At 44.9% G+C, this 21,412-nt stretch overlaps 1 protein-coding gene across 3 annotated transcripts in view; it reads right to left on the minus strand.

The window, feature by feature from the left end:
• Positions 1–3,586: 3,586 nt before the first annotated feature.
• The window catches only part of ttc39b (tetratricopeptide repeat domain 39B), a 204,560-nt gene continuing 186,734 nt past the window's right edge, over positions 3,587–21,412 (minus strand). For all 3 annotated transcript variants that reach the window (XM_072517056.1, XM_072517058.1, XM_072517057.1), the window contains 7 exons: positions 20,424–20,585; positions 18,149–18,240; positions 14,919–15,039; positions 12,185–12,296; positions 11,320–11,437; positions 10,057–10,173; positions 3,587–7,872 (listed from right to left, as the gene is read on the minus strand). In XM_072517056.1, the coding sequence (XP_072373157.1) occupies positions 7,776–7,872; positions 10,057–10,173; positions 11,320–11,437; positions 12,185–12,296; positions 14,919–15,039; positions 18,149–18,240; positions 20,424–20,585 (819 nt within the window). In that variant the 3' untranslated portion in view covers positions 3,587–7,775. The remainder of the gene's footprint in view (positions 7,873–10,056; positions 10,174–11,319; positions 11,438–12,184; positions 12,297–14,918; positions 15,040–18,148; positions 18,241–20,423; positions 20,586–21,412) is intronic.

The following is a 21,412-nucleotide window of genomic DNA, read 5'->3' on the forward strand; positions in this document are numbered from 1 at the left end:
GTAGCTGGGAGGCTGGAGAACCCCTTCCATCATCTCCTTTTGGCTTGCATCATCGTCTTTTCTGTCATTTCATCATTTCTGCCCTCCACCCATCACAGATCTCTCCCTTTTGTTCTTTCCCTGCCCCTGCCACTCTCTCCTGTTTTCACTGGCTTTGTACCTGCTTAAAAGCTGTTCATCCCTTGCATTTTCCTGGCACTCAAGAAAGGACGTCAATCTGAAACATTAACTGTGTTTCTCTTCACAGTCAAGTTAATCCTTACAATGCAGAAGGAGGCCATTTAGCCCATCGTGTCTGCACTAACCCTTCAAACGAGCACCCTACCTCGGCAATCAACAATGTCGTCATGGGCATCGTTAGACTTTAGTTCTAGATTTTTAAACAAAATCAAATTCAAATTTCACCATCAGCCTTGGTGGGATATGAACCCTGGTCCCTAGAGCATGACTTTGGGTCTCTGGATTACTAGTCCCGCAACAATGCCACTACGCCATTGCCTCCCTATATTTTTGCATTCAAAACATGGAAATGAATTGCCTATAATGGGCCAGGGATTTTTAGTTCAAAATAGGGGCACAGGAACAAAAGTGGACCAGTCAATCCCTCGGAGTCTGCTTCACTATTCAAATAAATCATGCACATATGCAGCACAAAAGCAAAACAAAGGACAAATAAATGTATTGGCCCGCAAAAGGACCAACTATCATATTTAAAATGGGAAAGGCTACACTTCGTAAGCCTCAGGTAACCCCCCCCCCCCCGCCCCCCCCCCCCCCCCTCCCCCTCCAATTGTCTTGTCAGTCTACAGGTGAGGAGTACATTGAGATTACATAGTAGCTGAGAAGTCTTGTGCAAAAAACAAACCCCTTGATTCACTGTCCAGCAAATCACTAAATTCAAAAGTGGTTGAGAGATTTACCTAGCATCTTATCAGTGGGCTGAAAGGAAATCTACAGGCACTTGGGTGGAGAACCGTATCCATTGAGACCAGTACAAGTATTCATAAAACAATGTCAGGTCCAGAATTTCCCAGAATAGTACATTTGGCCCTGAATACTAGAAGTTAGACTTTTATCCTCCGTAATTCTCCAGAGGTGAATTTATATCAAACTGTGCTACAGAATTCATCTGAATCTGTCATAATGACTAGGAATGGGAACTGGAAGTAGTGCGGTCAATTTCTGATACATATTCAATTCAGGCTGAGTTGTGTTGTCTTCAATGATGGAGTAGGCGAAGAAACTCTCAGGATGGAAGGACAAAAAGTGTATGGAATGGAAGACGAATAGCAAGCTTTTTGAAGGCAGAGTCAACAGTGGGGGAGAAATGAAATTCCCCTCGAGGTCAGAGGAGAGAATGAAGTAATACTTAAGATGGAAGCAGTAAAGGCAAAAGGTGAAAGTTGTTGGTTAGGTTTGCAAGAAACAAAATGAAACTGCTGTGGGCGATTATTCTGCGCATTAAATGAAAATTATTTTGATCAAGTTGGGAAGTTTTGAAGACTGTATGGCAAAAGGACTTTGCTCAGAACTTTAAAGAAAATAAACCCCAATTTCTGAAAAACTGAAATAATTTTATTACACCAAGATATATTATCACATAACTTTCTGAAAGAAAGAGAATAGAAATGCTCATATTGAAAGAGCAACACAGACCTTCCCAAAGCATGGAAAGGAGTTTCAGCATTCAGCTTCCAGAGCAGAGATGGCATTCCACTTGTGTTAATCTACACAGTTTAGAAAAGATTAGAAGAAAATGTATCCAGTGCAATTTATTCCAGGTTCTATCAGATGCTGATCTGCTTTTTTACAGAAAATACCAAAGACACAAATTGACAAGTATTGGTTTTATGTAAGAGAATGTTCATATATATTATGGAATTGACTCAGGGCAAAAGTTTTGCAGTTGCAGGTGGCGGAAATGCTTGGGGGAAATCAGAACAAAGTGAGATTAGCATTCCTGGTCAGCCCACCGCTGCAATTTTCAATAAAGGAGATGAATTAGTTCAGTCGAAACAAAGCTAAATCCAATCCAAGGTGTTACATTACAGGACGCCAAGCTATTTGTAGTTCAGGAATGGTTTTCATTACTGTTAGGCAGATGGTCCTGTAAGGAATGGGTAAGAAATGAGTGCCAATTGTGACATGAATTTTCACAGGCACAGAGGGGGTTGCTGACCTCACTAAAATGATTGGGCAAACAGGGGTGGGTTGTAGTTTACACATCCACGGTTCACAGAGGCTGCAGCACTTCAAACATATGCAAGTTTCTTTAGTGGGATGATCAAAATGTCCTTTTGGAGACAAAAGGTATCCTTTTGGAGAAGTTCGGGGACTCTTTTGGATAGGTCGAGGGACCCTTTTGGGAGAAGTCAAGTGCCTTTTGGGATTGTTAAAAGTAGGCATGAATGTGCATAAAAAGTAGATGAACTCATTGGAACTGACAGGTTGTCAAGACATTTAAATGCCCAAGGTTTTTTTTTCCAGAGGAAACAACCTGCTGTGACTGTTTGCAATTTCAATAGATGGTTATTAACATAAGCCTGAGGGTTATTATTATCGGATTATTGCTGTATGACTAATTCCACAACCCATCATTTATCACAGTGGGGAACCTGTAAGTTCACAATTTGATTGACAGCTCCAAGTGTTCATAAAGTATTTTATGTGATGCAATGAATACACATGTTAATTTTAAATCTGAGATAGACAGATTTTTGTACTCCCATTAACACCAGCCCCCTTGGAACAAAAAATGAGAATATCCAGGGCAATTGCTTCCAAATCGGTTTGCGGGAGTCCGGATTTTCCAGAAGTGAAGAATATGTCAGATGGGAGAAGAGTAACACAGAAAAAATGACCAGTACACTGCATGAACATGGGGCATGGACAATGGGACCTACGTCTACAGAATTACAAAGCAGAATGTTAGATCAAGATACTTTAGTTGCACTCTGCCGTGCAATTTATTTCTGTTGGTAAAAATATAAAATGAAAAGTAAACTCGCAACTAAAACATTCTTGAACATCAATGAAAACTAGTTTCCTCCTTTATTCCTATTTTTCATCCAAGGACTTGGTGTGGTTAAGATAACCTGAACAGGAACTGCCAACCAGAGAATCCAGCAGAGTAACCAGATCACGTAAGCCCATTCTATTCCTTGCCCAGCGACTACACCCGTGTGCTTTCAGGAGGTATCACTACATAAGCTTAGGTGCAAGAACACAGGCTCTCCCAAGTGCAGGGTAGCTGGAAACAAGCCTTTGTTGTCACAATGGCAGTTCAGTTGACTGAACACAGAGTAGCGAATGAACCTGCGCAAGTTATGTATTTACATAAAGAATTGGGAGGGAGCTTGAGCCTAAAAATTCAAATAATAAACTAAGCTCAACTTTGATCCATCCCTTGGAAGAAGTTGAAAACTAATCTTAATCCTTCCCAATAATAGATGAGGAAATTGAAGAGGCATTCAAGACACACAGTTATTCTGCCCCCATTTCCAGTATAACACCCCAACTGAGGCACAACATTCAAATAGCAGAATTTAGCAAATGATTCACTGACGCAATCCTGTCATCCAAGGCATTGAATGTAAAAGAATATATAAAGGATTTAATGTCTTAAATCATTTAAAGCAGAAATTTGACAAATCGCAGCAGATGCCAATTTACATAGCAGAAGGATTAATTCATCCGCAGAGGGGCAGGGTGAAGTAATGCACACACATTTATCACTGGTGGCTAATCTTAGGAAAGATCAATGATCTACCAGTTTCCTCTTGGTTTTAGTTAAAACAATGACCAAGAGATTTGCATTTCAAGGCACCAACACCATTTAGTTGTCTGGTGGGAATAAAAACATGCTTTACTGTAACATTCTACAAAGTGATCTTTAATCATCATTTACAATGCTCACCATGGGTTAACGTGAACAAGTTATAGTAAAGCACTACCTTCAGATGCAACAGAACAAGAGTCATGTTGTGCAGAATTGCCAGAATGAAAGCCAATGTGTGGCAGATGTTCCTACACATTGTTTTTCCAGTATTATCAAATATTACCATCTTAACAGATCACAAATTAAGTAAAGGGTACAGCAAATAGGCTCAGTTTCCCACTAAATCTAAGCTTTATGGCCTGCACATTTCCCCACTAGTGTTTACAAAGTGTTACTCTTCATTGATAGAAAACATTTTCCATCAGAATCAGATCAGCAAAATGTTGTCATGACAGCATCAATATAATTACTGCATACAGAAGATTTGGCATTCACTATTGACCAAAGAACCCATATAGGGAAATATCGACTAAAATACATTATAGTTTGCTGAGGGCATTTTGGAAGTGGACAAGATTTAGGTTAGCGATAGGGAATTAAATATAATGTAGCCCATCACAGCAGGGACCATGGCGACCGAGCCCACTGAATCACAAGAGAGGCCAGCAGGATGTCCCTCCTGATCATGTTGGAGGACAAAAAGGGTGACACAAGATTTCTGGCTGCAAGTGACAAGGCATCAGTTAGACTCATTAATCAGCTAACTGGCACCCATTATCCCTGAGCCTACCACAATATAGGTGGTGGCCTCGGGATTAAATGGAGGCTGCAGGTCCACGCACGGCTGCCCAGCAAACCTTGTTGGCTTTGCCATTGGTCTCCCAGGGTTGGGTCCCTCGTAGGGACCGATCAAGGGACTCGGAATTGGGAAGGAGGTGGCCACTGAAAACCACCTAGGGCTAGTTTTCCTCATTAATCCTGGGCCTCTGGCTCCTTCTGGCGCTGGCATCAATGGGCAATTGTTTTGATCGGCTGACAGTTCTCAAGTGGGTGGGTGTTTTTCTGCATCGAATCTCAATCATGGGGAGGGCTCGACAGTGATCTCGTCAGGTCCATGCCATGGAACCGACAGGGGTTTCCCGCCAGTTCTCCGACTAGTGGACGAGACTCCGGTCAGGCTAACAGAACCCAGCCCAGGTGTGAAAAGTTTTAAATGGCAGTTTTTACCAGATCCAACTAGATTATGACTCAAATACAAACAGAAAATGCTGGAGATACTCAACAGATCTGGTAGCATCTTCAGAAAGAGAAGAAGAGTTGATGTTTCAAGGTCAGTGACTTTTCATTTTATTTCAAACTCACAGCATCTGCATTATTCTGCCCTTAGATTATGGCTCCTTATTTGTCTATTGTTATTGATGTTTTATTCATCAACAAAGTGTAAATAATTAACATATTAGAGTGTTTGGTTCCTAGGCCAAACTGAAGATATCCTCATTACTATCCAAATCACGCAGATCCAAACGGTTTCTTTTGTTGCCATGAACTCACTAACAAAAACATCACTGCCATTCCACACCATTTAGATCCCAATGAAGACAGATCTCTGACTACTTTCACTGGAGCAGAGTTCACATGTGTAATATTAAAAACATGCACACCACATGGTGTTATAATTTTGACTACAAACAGCTAACTGGTCAGAAACTCCAGCTATAAAAAAGAATTTAAACCAGCTTTGCACGACAATAACTTGCATTTACAGTTCCTTTAACATAATAACACATCCCAAGGTGCTTTACAGGAGGATTATAGAACACAATTTGACACCGAGTCACAGAAGGAAATATTAGCCCAGGTGATCGAAAGCTTACCAAAGAGGCAGCATTTAAGGATGGTGTGAAAGGAGGAGGGCGTGGGAGAGGAGCAGAATGACTTACGTTAAGTTGGAATTGCAGAGTTTAGAGCCTAGGCAGCTGAAGGCATGGCCACCATACGTGTAACAATTAAAATTAGGAATGCTCAAGGGGCCTAAATTGGCAGAGTGTAGAGGTCTTTGGGGTTGGTTGGCTGGGCTGGCTGGAGAAGACTACTCAGATGGCGATGGGCAAAGCCATGGAGAGATTTGAAATAAGGATAGAATTTTAAAGGAGGGATTGCTTAACCAGGAGGCAATGCAGATCACAGCAAGCACAGGGCAGACGAGTGACTAGGGCTATGTGGGAGCTAAGAAATGATTTAGACACAGTAGTAATCTAAATTGTTAGCACAAAATTTTATACACTCCTGTTTAAAAATAAAGGTCCCAGGGCAGCACGGTGGTGCAGTGGTTAGCACTGCTGCCTCACGGCACTGAGGATCCGGGTTCGATCCCAGCCCCGGGTCACTGTCCATGTAGAGTTTGCACATTCTCCCCGTGTCTGTGTTTGGTCTCACCCCCACAACCCAAAGATGTGCAGCGTAGGTGGATTGGCCACGCTAAAAATTGCCACTTAATTGGTAATTTTTTTTTAATTTTTTTTTTTAAAAAAGGTCCCAGAAAGACTGTAGAATAATTAGAGCTCAGTTCAACTGCATCTGCAAGAATGGAATTCAATTTTCAGTAGGAAGTCAATGGCCAACGTTAGTAAGATAAATTCAGGAAATGATAACCATGGTTCATTTTGGGGAATTGATTACTCCCATGCAGTTAATTGGGAAACAACAATGGCAGACAACAATGGTTCATACATAAAGAATAAACAGTGTATACCATTTAAGTGGAATACAATTTGTAGAGGCAGGAAAATTGGACAAAAAAACAATCCAAATGGACTGAAATAATGCCAATTGTTCTATTATTGTAATGATTCAGGTGCTGATTGGAGTCTATTAGTTATTGCATTCATTGTGTCCATGTATAATTTTCAATCTCAGACCTTGCTGCAGTTTTGAGCCCATTTATTATAGCAATGGTGTTCAAAGCTTTTAACTTGATTGGCCACATGCTTCATGGCCCAGTAATTTGTATGCATCTTTGACTACCAAGAGCAATGGATCTAATTGGCTTGATTTAGAACTCATTTGGCAATGAAACAACAGAACCAAGTATGGACTTGCCAAAGCTCCAGTACCACAATATTCAAACCAAACAACCCAGTGAACAAATATGACCAAACTGCTGGGACTAGAGGCCTGGATTATAGGCTGAGCATGTGGGCTACCCTCCTATATCCAGTTACTTGTGTCGTATATTGTGTTTTAGACATTGGTAGGTCCACTTCCAATTAGAATAAACATTTGCCATAGACCAGTCCATAAGAGTGGAGAGCACTGTACAGCTAAATCTACTATTGCACGTTCATGGACACTAACAGTTCCAATAACTAATAAATCCATGGTAATACAGAGACAATATACTTGGAGTAAGGCTCCACTGTAATAGAAATTGAAAACAAGGGAAATATATAACAAGTCCATCAACAGTAAATATAGACACTATTTAGGCGGAGATTCTCCATTCTGATGAAACGTCTCCAACCAACTTTATTATGAATGCCAACAAGCCAGTTGAACATTCACATTAGCTTTAATTTCAGTTTTCTAACATTTGTAAGGCTTTTTTTTTAATCCTTCTGCTCAGCTTTTCTTTCATTCGGATTCTTAAAACATTTAAATTAAAATAAACTGCCTGAATCACTTCTATAAATTTATTGCACCAACATTGTCCTGTTTGCATTCAAGTAAGAACAAATTTTATAAATGTTATTTTGATAAAGAACAAATCTTTGTCTTTTATTTTTATGCAAGAACACACTTTACAGCACTGTAGAAAAAAAAACCTGGTTAATTTTGTAAAATGAAAATTAAGGGGACACATTACTACATTCAGAATACTTCTAAAACAGCAGATTACGTCAGTATTATTTTGCTCGTCTGTAATTTGTATATCACTCCTACCCGTACACAGGCATTTATTTATTGCAACATACGACAGGAACTTGCTCCTGAGGACTAGTCAAGGTGTTGAGGTAGGGGAATTCTTCAAGCTGTTCAGCCCAGCATGGATCCTAAAATGTAACCGAGATTCCATTGAATAGTCTTTGTAGTTATTCCTGCAGTAGGTGCAAAGAAAATATAAGAATGCATTGAATGGAAAACAACTTATAAGAAAGTAATGAATAATCAAACTCCACTTTAACGTAATTAGGGTATGCGCATCTTCTCATGGTCATTCTCGGTTGGAAAAAACAAATATGTTTAATAAAACTATTAGGTTTGTTTGCGTCGCAGCTCTTTAGCTACTAATTAAGATTAGGGAAAAATTATGGTTGACTAACCCTTGAACGAGGCAGAGCGTTTTGTACTCCCAGGTAATAGTAATGCAAAATATATTTAACCAGCTATTTTGTTCACCTTTATGTTAAATTCCCAGCAATATGACTAGATGAGAAAACTGTTTTGTTCTATTTACATCATGGCATTCGCCCAGTAGTTCAACAAGTTTCAACTCATTTATGCAGAGAAATAATAAGGAATGTTAGACCAATTCTAACAGACCTCTAGGGCATCCTACCTCAGTATGATGGAAAACACTTCCCTTGAGACTTTCCCTACGCTTCCCTACCCCAGGACCCCTGCTACTTGCAGGTGCCAGGACTTAGCCCCAGGCAGCTTCGGGCAGAGCCTCTTCCGCCCACTGTAGTGCTGCTCCTGGTGCAACTGGAGAGCTGCTGGCCAATCTGAAGAAGAGTCACACGGATTTGAAACATTAACTTGGTTTCTCTCTCCACTGTTAGAACAACTATCATGTATTTAGTCTTCCCTTGTTGTTTGAACAGTTTAATCTCTAGATACAAATGTTATCCAATCATAGCGGGGGCAGCATGTTGAGACATTGAGCTAATTTTAACTTCAGATATGGAACGGGCAAGCAGTTTGTGGAATATCGACATGTTCATGTCAGTGGGAGGCATTTCAGGATATGGGCCACAATGGCAATATATTAGCCAGATTGCACACCACAAATGGACATCCTGTTACAGTGCAATATTGAACAGTGTGAAGGTTGAGCAGCTTTCAATAGATGGGATCATACATGGAGGAGAGTTTCTGCTTGTTTTTACAATGGGCGTGATTTACATGGTGATGCGACGAGGCTGTTGAATCGCACGAGACGTGAGGGACATACTGAGAGTGGGAAGATCGCAATGGGAATCGCACTGGAACCCAAAATGACATTTTGGGGGAGAATTCCACCCAACGTTTAGTGTTCGAACGACTGTTCTTCAGGTAGGCCAGCAGTTCTCACATCGCTATAGTCACAGCACTACAGTGGGCGGAAGAGGTATTGCATGAAGTTGCCTGGGGCTAGGTCCAGGGACCAGGAAGACAAGCAAGTGTCAGGGGTCCCAGGGCGGGGAGGGGAGGAAACACCTGAGGGGTGTTTTTCTGTCATATTGAGATAAATGTTCTAAGTAATTACATCCTTCCCACAGGGTAGTACCTGCTTGTCCTACCTCTCCTCCTCCTTCCTGGTGCGTTGGTCACAACTTCTTCCTCCTGCCCTCCCTCTGACCTCTGAATGCTCACATTGAGTGGCTGCTATGGCCTCTTTCACGAGGGTGCCATACCCATCTTCTATGTTCCTTTACATGAAGCGCAATGCGCTTCTCAGGCACAAATATTTTCTTCACATCTGGGTGCACGAATCAGTGGGGGCAAAGAAATTGCTCTGCAAGTCCACCAGCCCCACCTTCCTACACCCTTGACTTAAGGTAAGGCAGTTGGTATTGAGTTTGTGCCAAGTCTGGGGCAGTGAAGACAAGTTTAAAACTAATTCCTCAGGGGTACCTTCCCTCTCCAAAAGGGTCCACCATGGCTCTCCAAAAAAAGACAAAAATACAGACCTGCTCTTACCACGTTTAGTCTGCACACTTCCGGTTCCACACTTTTAGGTTACCAAAATCTATCTTTTGTGGAGGCAGCTGATGATCTAACTACCTCCCTGAACCATGCATCCACAAAACATGCCCCACCTCCATTCCTACACCCCCAAAAGTGGGAAGTGCCATGTTCCGGGTGGGATTTACGGCTCGTCTGCCATTTTCTCCATGACTGAGATCCTCTCCCTCATGGTGAAAATCACAGGCCATAATGTCAAAATGTCACGCAGAAATTTAAATCTGAGGTTTGTCTGAAAGGCTTAGCCACAAGGTAGATAATGGAAGCGGAAATGAAAAATAATCAATTAATTACTAATAATAGTTAAAAATGTAACATTTTAACTTGGGACTTACTTTGCTGTTTCAAAGTACACTCTGGCTTTATCGTTGTGTCCTTGCTGTTTGTATAATAATCCCATTTCATAAAAAGTAAATGGCACCAAATAATGGTCATACCTTATCCTCTTCTCACTATATAAAATAAAACAGGAAGCTCAAATAAATATTCACAGTCCTGAACATGTGATGACCTAGAATGTCAACTACATCCTGTCTGTTTTAAAATCCAGTACTCGATGCACTGCTTCTGACCAGTACAAAAACCTGCACCCATTATCATGGTCTCAAAAGTCAGCATGAACAAAAGTACATCTAGCATACCTGTAAAGTAAATGTGAAAAGTGCAGCTACCAGCCAACCAGAGATCAAAAATATGCAATCATAGGAATGACATAAGTCTGTTGATCCATACTGCTGATCATTTATTTACTTTTACATTGGCTGCTCACAGTCTAGAACACAAACTCTTCTAATGCTGGACATCAGCATGTTAACATGGAAAAAAAGGAATAAAGTTTCCATTTGGTGACTTTTTAAAATAAATTGAGAGTACCCAATTATTTTTTCCAATTATGGGGCAATTTAGCGTGGCCAATCCACCTACCCTGCACATCTTTGGGTTGTGGGGGTGAGATCCACGCAGACACGGGGAGAATGTGCAAACTCCACACAGACAGTGACCTGGGGCCGGGATCTAATCAGGGTCCTCGGCGCTGTGAAGCAGCAGTGCTAACCACTGCGCCACCGTGCCTCCCGCTCCATTTGGGGATCTACCTGCTCAGCAAAATAATAGTTTGATTTGGCTGTGACACAAAGGGCACAGAGTTGGAGAGCAGAGGAATTCAGTAAGGAGCTGCCTTGCAGCTCAGAGTATAAATCAGTAGCAAGTTTTGTATGATTATGCTCCTGTGATGCATCTTGGGCCATTTTTCTTTGTTAACCATACTAAATAAATGCAAGTTGTTGTTAATAGATTAATATCCATCATGCGGATTTAGAGCAGTGCTAGATGTGATTATTTTATCAATACATTTAGTGACTTCACCCACTCTGAATAAATCCTCATCTGGCAAAACATATTTCTTCACTTAATTCAGATATGGTGTGCTTGGTTTATTGAAGTCTAATTGACTGCATTTTCTTTCTGTTGATTAATTCAACAAACTCTCCAAGCACTCACCATACGCTGGCATATTTCCATCCTGTATAATGCAACACATACTTGATTAAATGGAAGTTTGAACCAGCAGAAGACAGTGTGTTAACAAGCCATCTTACCTTTGGATCACCTGATTGAAGCAGAGCTCAGCTTGTAAGAGACGGCCCAAATGCTTCAGGCACAGACCTTTTAGGAGCTGCACGAGACTCTCATCATCTACTTGGTATTCAACAGGCTCTTTTAGAGACAAGAAATAGCAAGTGAATTGTTCCAGTCAAGAAAGTTTGACAACTTTTGTCATCTAAAGTACCTATTGTTTCAGTAAAAAAACATTTGTTATAATGTCTATATTTTATTACACTGTTCTTTATTGTATTTTCCCCATAAATTTATGTTTCTTTAATATCTTACAGATGCCCTATATTTATTTGGATGCTTCTTTTATTGGGATGAGAAACCAGATCATCAGGCAGCATCAGTAGCTCAGCCAACCAGCCTTTCTTCAGTTGCAAGTATAGACAGTGGACAGCATCAGGCAATTCAACTGAGAGAGGGCAGGGGAAGAGATCACAGGCGAGCGTGGATAGTATACATCATCGGCCAATCTTAATGTGTGCACTCTCCAGCAAAGGGTCATTGAATAGTAATCACTTTTTTCTAGCTAAGGTGAAAAGACCATTTCTTCAGATATCATACCTGAGAATATCTGACACAACAAACGCCCAAAGAAGAATCTTTGAGAATTTACTTTGGAATCTATTTATTGTATCAGAGTTATTTTCCGTTTCATGCCTCTAAATTATGCCCCACTCTTAGATTTCCACAGAGAGAATTTGTCAAACAAAAGTACTAGCAGATCAGTCATGGCATTTCTCACTGAACCAAGCAGAGAAGGTAAGTGTTTGAGGCAGACTTGCCTTCCTAGTGTTTTTTTTACAAGTGTCCTAGACATGTGCTTTCGGTGCAACATTACAATGTACTCACTGGGGTGATTTTGTAACTCTCTTTCTGCTTTTTCTATGGTAACCAGCATGTTCTCAGTCAGGTCTGCTCGTTTACCCAGTATTGCAAATCCATTCCACACGTACATCATTTCCTATCAGGAGGAAACAATTAATGTATTTATCAAATTGATAATCAATCCCAACTAAATAGTGGAATGAAATTACAGAACCCCAATGTGACTCTCAACTTGCCAAGGCTTTGTCCACAGAACCTCCCAAACTTACAATTCCCATCACTGGAAGGAAAAGGGTGGCTCAATTACCTCACAAGTTCCTCACCAAAAGTTTCATGCTATCCCAACTTGGACATATATCTTTGTTGCTCAGCCACAATCTTGGAATTCCCTACCTGACAGCACTATGCAGGTACCTTCACCACACAGACTGCAGTGGTTCAAAAAACAGCTAAGGATGGGCAATAAATGTCCACACTGCTAGCAATGCCCACATTCCAAGTACAAAGATTTTTTTAAAATCTCACTGTTAGAAGGATGTTTTTACTTACAAAAAACATTAGCTTACTCAAACTCGGTTGTCTTGTTACGCTAATCTTGGTAGGAACTTACCGATAATCATGGAATAGGCAAGTGCATAAATAAATTCTATTTATTCACATACTTTGTCTAACCCCAGTATCTTCCAGTTTTTTTGTATGAGGCATTTGAATGCGAGTGATAATAATATTATAATAATATCACTTAAAAATGTGACTGAAGTTATTCGTTTGGGTTTACATCACCAATTCCATTATCTCTCATGCCACTTATTTGTTTGCTGGATTATCATAGAATTTACAGTGCAGAAGGAGGCCATTCAGCCCATCGAGTCTGCACCGGCTCTTGGAAAGAGCATCCTACCCAAGGTCAACACCTCCACCCTATCCCCCAGTAACCCCACCCAACACTAAGAGCAATTTTGGACACTAAGGGCAATTTATCATGGCCAATCCACCTAACCTGCACATCTTTGGACTGTGGGAGGAAACCGGAGCACCCGGAGGAAACCCAAGCACACACGGGGAGGATGTGCAGACTCCGCACAGACAGTGACCCAAGCCGGAATCGAACCTGGGACCCTGGAGCTGTGAAGCAATTGTGCTATCCACAATGCTACCGTGCTGCCCAGCACAAATCTCCATGCTGGGGGATACTGAAATTAAAATGGTGTGCCCTGGGTGGAAAATACAGCAGAGCCTGGTGCCAGGCTTTTCTCTGCCAGAACTTCTGTTTTTTTTTTGCAGTGGTTGCACAATACACCAGCCACAAACTTGGACAGACATACAATGATGCCTTGAAAATGAGGGGAAATGCATACTACAAGGTATTTCCCACCATTCGCACACTTGGCATATGGGACATCCTGGCATCTAGTGTTGGTAGGGGTATTGGGGTGAGGAGGGCATTTAAACTTTAAAATGCTTCCATCCTGCAATCAAATATATCTGGCACTCAACTGGGGTACACTTTAAAAGGTGGGGCACCCATCCAAAACATGTAACGCAACAGGTCCAGATGGTGTGCTGAAGTAAGGTAAGCAAATAAGGGCAAACTGATGCTCTCTCTGCAGAGAATTCAATGGCATGGTACAGGGAGGAAGTCTTTTCCTCCATTTTCCCTGCTTTTTAGACTCCTTGCTTATTATATTAAGTCTACTAATGGATTGTATTAAACAAATGGAGAACAAACATGGCCAGATGAGGAATTATAGACAACCAGCCAGGTGATGAAAAAAGTTTTAACGTACGCCATTTGCTATACAATTGATATAAATCAGTTTTTACAACAGCAAACTCAGCATAGTAAATCAACTTCTACAAGAGCTTCTTAATGAGCTGCTAATTTTGGATTATAAGCCAATCACTTTTAATACAAACAACATTTGCTAAATCCAGTTTCCCCCATAGTATGACAATCTCCTTCGACCCAAGTTTGATTAGATCACATTCTTTGGCTGTTTAACCTGAGCACGGAAACACATTCCACTGCACATCAATTTGCTATCTCCCAGAGAATTATGTTAACCATAATTCTGGGCTGCACGGTGGCGCAGTGGTTAGCCCTTCTGCCTCATGGCACCGAGGTCCCAGGTTCAATCCCGACCCTGGGTCACTGTCCGTGTGGAATTTGCATATTCTCCCCGTGTTTGCCTGGGTTTCGCCCCCACAACCCAAAAATGTGCAGGTAGGTGGATTGGCCACGCTAAATTGCCCCTTAATTGGAAAAAATGAAGGCCAGGGGGCCACCCTGCACATTCCCTAACCACTCAGGGGTCTCTGATAGCCGGGGAGACCCCCCTTGGTGCCGTTCCGCCTGGTCCAGGTTTGTGTGGACCAGTGCTGAATGGCGCCTGGCTGCAGTTCGCTGGGGAGGCCGGTAGATCCCGGGTAAATTCGCCAAAGTCGGCTGCTCGCCGTTTGGTCCCACCCCTTTTGGGAGGGATTCTGACTCGGACACCTTGTGGAACTTGGGTAGAACTTGAGGCGTGAAGGCTGCCGGGAAAACCATGGGACGCCTCTCCTGGCATCCACCGGCCGCACCGTGCTCAAGCAGGAGCGCAACGCGGCCGGCGGATTACGCCCTCTGTGTCTTTATCCACTACATAATTGAATTTTCCTGCTTCTAAACCATCTTATTGAGGCATCACCTGTCATAGCCTACCTATTAAAAAAAATATATTGCATCTGAAAAATGCGTGTTGAAACAAAGCATCCTCACCAGTAAAGGCAGGACCAGTTTGACAGGGTTTGGAGACATGTACCGTCTGGCTTTTCGCACTGCAAACTTCTCTGTGGGTATAGATTTTCCAGCAATCCGTTGCTTCAGGCCTTCAACCTGTCTGCAATCCAAAGAGTCACACAACAGCAGAAGTAATAAGGGATATTGCAATTCTTCATGAAAAGAAACATTTGGTCAAAGGTTTGTTTTGTAGAAAGAAAACAGAAACAACAATCAGCAATTATAATAGTGCCTTTGGTGTGTCAAATCCTCTCAAAATGTTTCACAGTGCTTGCTACATTATCAGTGGGAGATGCGAGAAGATACAGGGGAATGGAGATCAGAAGGAGTCCTACTTTTAGTGCTATGGACAATATCAACTAGGGAGTGGTCCTAATTGGATAGCTTTTCCAAAGAGCCAGCAAAAGCGCGATGGGCTAAGTGGCCTCGTAGAATTCTATGAAAAGGAATGCAGAATAGGTGCAGTGCTGCAAACAGAAACTGCAAGGAATAAGAGATTGGAGGCTAGATTCACTAGCTTTTTTAAGCGTTTCTTCACACCAACTGTTCTCAGTGCTTTGTGCAAGCGGGGGGGGGGGGGGGCAACCGTGTGCAGCACCACCATGCCAACCCCTAGATCATGTGTACCTATTCTGGGGGCAACCCTTGAACACTTGTCACTGCCCATCTGCCCCATTGACCATCCATAACCCCTATAACCCCTATTGACTGCCGAGGCATCTGGCCATGCAGCTGAATGCTATTTCTTATAGAGAATTGGCAATCATGGTTAAGTGAGCACTTCACACAACCCAAGTGGATTCCCATGGATGGGTGGGTAGGTGGGCCATGTAGCATGTGGAAGTCATTGCCCAACATCCCAATCTGGGTCACCGTGATTGAACATTGCAGGAGGCAACACCACACATGCAGTAGCCAACATCCGAACAACCAGGGGATGGGACACAGCTCCGGGGACATGTCCATGGCAGGAGGATGGGCGAGTGCCACAGGGAGGGGGAGATACCTGGAGAGCTGGGCCAAGGGTCCGGAGGTCAGCTCTCATTGCGGAAGAAAGTGACAGAGTCATCATACTGGTTGTGCACAAGGGTGTTTAGTGTGTAACAATTCCCCACTCTCCTGATGGTACCGGCCCCCCTCACCCCCTACCAACCACCCTTTTCCCCCCTTCCCCAGTGCCCTCAGTAATCCTCAATGTGCTTGGCCCTCCTAGCTCTACCACTACGTCTAGGTGTGTCCCCAGGATGCATATCTGAGGTGGAGGCTACCAGCTGTTTACCTCGTCCCGTGGCCTGGAGGGCCTTGGTTCAGTTGTCGGCGGCAAATGCACAACCATGTTGCCCTGTCCCGTGTGCTGGCCATGGCCGCCACCGACTGCTTGACGCTTTGGACACCTTCACTGATGGTGCTGACGTTGTGCACCAGACTCTCCACCCTAGCAGTGTTGGACTCAATGCCACGCATTGCCGGCACTGGGGAGTGAAGGGAGGGTTGGGGTCGCATGGAGAATTGAGGGGAGTGGATACTCGCATGGGGGCAGAAAGGTCTCGGGGGAAGGAGGGGGGTGGTGAGCGTTGGTGTCTAAACACTCGTGCTGCCCGGTGTAGATCATTGACCTTTTTTCCGGCACTGGAGGCCAGTCCTCCTGGTCACACACCCAGTGCTCACAGCCGCCACGACACCTCGTCCCAGGCAGCACTGGCTGCCCTATGGTTAGCCCGCCGGGACCCTCGGGGGAAACAGGACATCCCTCCTGGCCTCCACTGCGTCCAGGGGCCTCCCTAGATCTGCATCACTGAATCTTGGGGCTGGTCTCCTGGGCTCTATCGTTACGAGATGGCTGGGGTGGCTGAGCAAGTGCTGCTCGACCGTTAGCGGGGGCCGGCGAGCGCGGTGCTGGCTAATCAGCTGGTGAGCCTTCATTTGCAGCGAGAAACCCGTGAGGCCTCATTAAGTAGACCAATTAACGTTGAATAGTGTTGCTGACTTCGCTGGGCCGAGCGCCAGGAAGCTCGCAGCAATTCCCGCTCGCTACAACACTTACAAATCTTTCCGGAGAATCGCGTCCTAAGTGTTGACACCGGGACTGAATTGCGTGCAGTTCTTGTTCCCACTGGGGACACTATTCCTGGAGCAATTCAGGTCATGCCAATGAGCCAGCACTCCGCTGGCGTGAAGTCTGAGCAATTCCCGGCAGTGTGGGAATTCTAATCGCTGGGGCCGGAGTTCGCGCCAAAGAGCCTAGCAGCTGGAGCTATCTTTAAGTGTCCCACTTACCACACACTCACTGCAGCCACCAAAATGGCTCAGAGAAGACCTGCCTTCCCCCCCCCCCCCCCCCCAAATTAAGGTTGGGTGTCCAAGGTGGACCGGCAGCTCCATGCCAGTGAGGAGCAGAGGGACACCCCCTTCCCTAGCATGGGCTGCAGACTCAGGCCTGCCCTCCTGAACAGCACCTGGGAGGCAGTCAACGCTGCCTGTCTCACTAGGTGATCCAGAGAGATGGGAGTCACTGGAGAGGCCTCGGCCCGGAGAGGGGCAGAGAACCAGGGAGGGGTCCATAGGCCACGGTGCAGGTGTCCTCTGATTGAGGTGAGCTCTGCCCGGCCCGGGCTGCCATCCCCCCAGCAAGCCCAGTAGCTTTGAACGGTTTTGCAGTGTTATTTTAGCCTCCCGCTCCCCCTCTGAAGCCATGGCGCCCTGTCCACGTTTGTAAATACTTGCAGTAATTCACACTTGCGAGACTTCCAACTGAGAGGATCAGAGCATTGTGGAAGGGCAGAGCATACTGTGTCCAACCCGCTGATCATATTTAAATGCATGCAAACGCTGTGTTTGCATGCCGGCGCAGGGCGTACACTTTGTTATCGCCACCAGCGAGGGACTCCGGAGCATGGTGCCTGAATCGGGGCCGGGCGCGGACCTCGATTTTGACCAGACGTCCGATTCTCCACCTGATCGCGGTTCGCGTTTCCAGCATCGCGAGGTGGAGAATTTTGCCCAGTGTCAGCAAGAACTGAGAACTGCAGGAGAATGGATCCCAGTTTTGATCCTATCTGTGGGTCTTAAGTACTGCATCTGAGGTCCTTTGTTCAGTTTGTAAAAAAAAAAAATAGCCAATTAACTTAGGGGATCACTGCAGGATCCTTAAACAATCAGCACCTCAGAATAACATTTTTGCCAGTAACAACAACCAAAGCCTCACTGACCTGAATAGTTCTTCCACTTTCTCTCCAGTCTTTTGAATATCCTGCTCAGGCAGCATGCTGAGAATTGCAGCTTTCTGAAACATGTAGATTGCCTAGGGCAAAAATAGTAATCTCTGTCAGAAATCTCAAACTTCACCAGATAACATGTGTTATCACATTAATGGGCACTTATCTGCTTTACCTACAACTGATTTTGAAATGTTTCTTGGGTTCACATTCACAAAAACAGACACATTTCATATATCACATAACCTCTCATTATAGTGCTTTGGATTAAATAAAATAAAAATCTTGAAGCAACTTTCGAGACCACAGCACCTTCAGCATACTTTGAAACCTAATCACCATTGTAATGCAGGAAACACAGCAATTAAATTGCATACAGCAAGGTCCATAACCAGTCTTGAGATAATGAACAGGTAATCTGTTTTTGGTAGCATTAGTTAAATATTGGTCAGGACACTGAACTACCCTGCTCTTCTTCTCATGGGCTGCAGGATCTTTTAAGCTCAAATAAAAGGGGCCTCGCTCTACTGCCTCATGCAAAAGACTGCACTGCAAACAGTGCAGCACTCCCAACATTAAAGTGACTGAGCGAACAGATTCTGCTGAAACAAACTAATTTAATAATGGGTCAACTCCTCCCAATTCATTTAAAGGGATCATCAAACCTTTACCACAATGGGCAGAATTCCCCCATCTGAGACTATGTGGGGCGTGGACAGGGAGTGTTTCCCGCTGCAGACGCCAACAGGAAACCACGCCAAATCTTCTGGCCCCAACCTCATTAATTATTCATCTGGCGTTTCAGCACTGTATTTGGTGGCAGGGTGGGCTTGATATTGTGTTAGTCCTGCTGTCATATCTGGTGGTCATATTTAAAAGGCACTCAGCATCACTGACCCTCTGTTGAACAAAGAAGATGGATCTTCAGAACACAAGAGGCTGGAAGATGGAAAGATGGAACTCCTCAGTGACACTGAAGCTGGAACATCCACCTGATAGATGCTCTCTTCTCCTCCTCCTCCTCCTCCACCGCACCCCCCCGGAATTCTTCAGATTAGGCGTAACCTCTGCACGCCTTGGCTGTTCCAGATGTATTCTGGGCCGGCATGTCTTCCTGCTGGCATCACCTAGAATTGGGTGTGGAGGACAGAGTCTGGTCTGGCCTTCATCTGTATCTCATTAGTGGGGTAGAAATCAGTTTTATAATGGCCACCATTGGGTTTTCTGATCCACTATGGGGGCACCAGCAGAAGATATTGTGGGAGATTCACATAGGTGTAAAATTGATTTTTGGGCCTCGCACAGAAATCCACCTAACCAGCACATCTTTGGGTTGTGGGGGTGAGACCCACGCAGACAAGGAGAGAATTTGCAAACTCCACACGGACAGTGACCCGGGGCTGGAATCGAACCTGGGTCCTCAGCCCCATGAGGCAGCAATGCTAACCACTGCGCTGCCATGCCACCCGAACTATCATGTAGAATTTAACACACAATTGGACTAAGAAGCATCAGTAGCAAATGAAAAGTAGCTAAACAGAAAACTGTGTCAGTTAGACAGGTAGAGTATAAGGGGCGAAATTCTCCGGAAACGGCGCGATGTCCGCCGACTGGCGCCCAAAACGGCGCCAATCAGACGGGCATCGCGCCGCCCCAAAGGTGCGGAATGCTCCGCATCTTTGGGGGCCGAGCCCCAACATTGAGGGGCAAGGTCGACGCCGGAGGAATTTCCGCCCCGCCAGCTGGCGGAAACGGCCTTTGGTGCCCCGCCAGCTGGCGCGGAAATGACATCTCGGGGCGGCGCATGCGCGGGAGCGTCAGTGACCGCTGACAGTTTCCCGCGCATGCGCAGTGGAGGGAGTCTCTTCCGCCTCCGCCATGGTGGAGACCGTGGCGGAGGCGGAAGGGAAAGTGTGCCCCCACGGCACAGGCCTGCCCGCGGATCGGTGGGCCCCGATCGCGGGCCAGGCCACTGTGGGGGCACCCACGCCGCCTTGTCCCGCCGGTAAGGTAGGTGGTTTAATTTACGCCGGCGGGACAGGCAATTTATCGGCGGGACTTCGGCCCATCCGGGCCGGAGAATCGAGCGGGGGGGCCCGCCAACCGGCGCGGCGCGATTCCTGCCCCTGCCGAATCTCCGGTGCGGAGACTTCGGCAACCGGCGGGGGCGGGATTCACGCCAGCCCCCGGGGATTCTCCGACCCGGCGGGGGGTCGGAGAATGTCGCCCAAGATCTTTTATGTAACGCATTGACTACAAACTCATTTACTTGAGACCACCGGCTTTCCTTGCAGAGGAGATCAGCGAAGCGGTATGCCTGCAGCCACTGCTGCTGAAAGGAGTGGCTCCACATTAGCTCCCAGTAACACAAATGATGAATCTGTCTCCATTCTTCCTGAGCTGCGATGCATTCTTCAAACTTCTCCTGAGCCTACGTTTTCATGATAGAATACAATTGGAAGAAGAAACGCTGATTAACATGAACTGAAAATAAGATGAAGACTTACATTTATGATATATAACCTCCCAAAGTGATCTCTGGCCAATGAAGTATATTTAGCACCGCTGTAACGTGGGCAGACTCAGCAGCCAGTTTGGATGTAGCAAACTACCACAACCATGCAATCAAACCTATAGAGGCGATACTGAGCCTGCACTTGCCGAGCACAGGATCAGCGGTGTGGGCAGAAAGGGAACACAGATTCGGAAATTCGATTCCCCCTCACTAAATATTAATACCGTTGGCAAGGTTTATATCAAATGTGGCCAAATGAGAAGAGGTCGCAGAGGCAATATAGCTCGCCCCCACCACCTGGGTTGGGGGGGGGGGGGGGAAACATGCCCTGGCTCTGCCCCTGGCATGCACATTCATTGGCACTCCCAGGTCAGCACAGTGCCAACCTGTGCTGGGGCAGACCCAAGTGGGATCCCATGGTTTTGGGGTGGGGGGGGGGGGGGGGGGCAGAAGTGATCGAATAGGAGGAATGAGATTTTGGTAATATTCCGCCCTGTATGATCTGGTTTTGTGTTGTTGTTTGAGGGAAGATATTAGCCAGAATATTGGGAAAAAGATGCCTCCTCTTTTAAATGCTGTAATTTATGTCCACCTGAGAGGCAGACAAAACCTTGGTTTAACTTTTCATTAGAAGGACAGCATTCCAGGGCTTCCGGTGACGGCGGGCGGGAGGCAGCCGCATGTTGTAGAACTCCCGCTCGGGATTAGAAATTTCAGGGTTTTAACACCTGGTCCCAGGGGCA

Source organism: Scyliorhinus torazame, chromosome 9, assembly GCF_047496885.1.
Source record: "Scyliorhinus torazame isolate Kashiwa2021f chromosome 9, sScyTor2.1, whole genome shotgun sequence".
Taxonomy (NCBI): domain Eukaryota; kingdom Metazoa; phylum Chordata; class Chondrichthyes; order Carcharhiniformes; family Scyliorhinidae; genus Scyliorhinus; species Scyliorhinus torazame.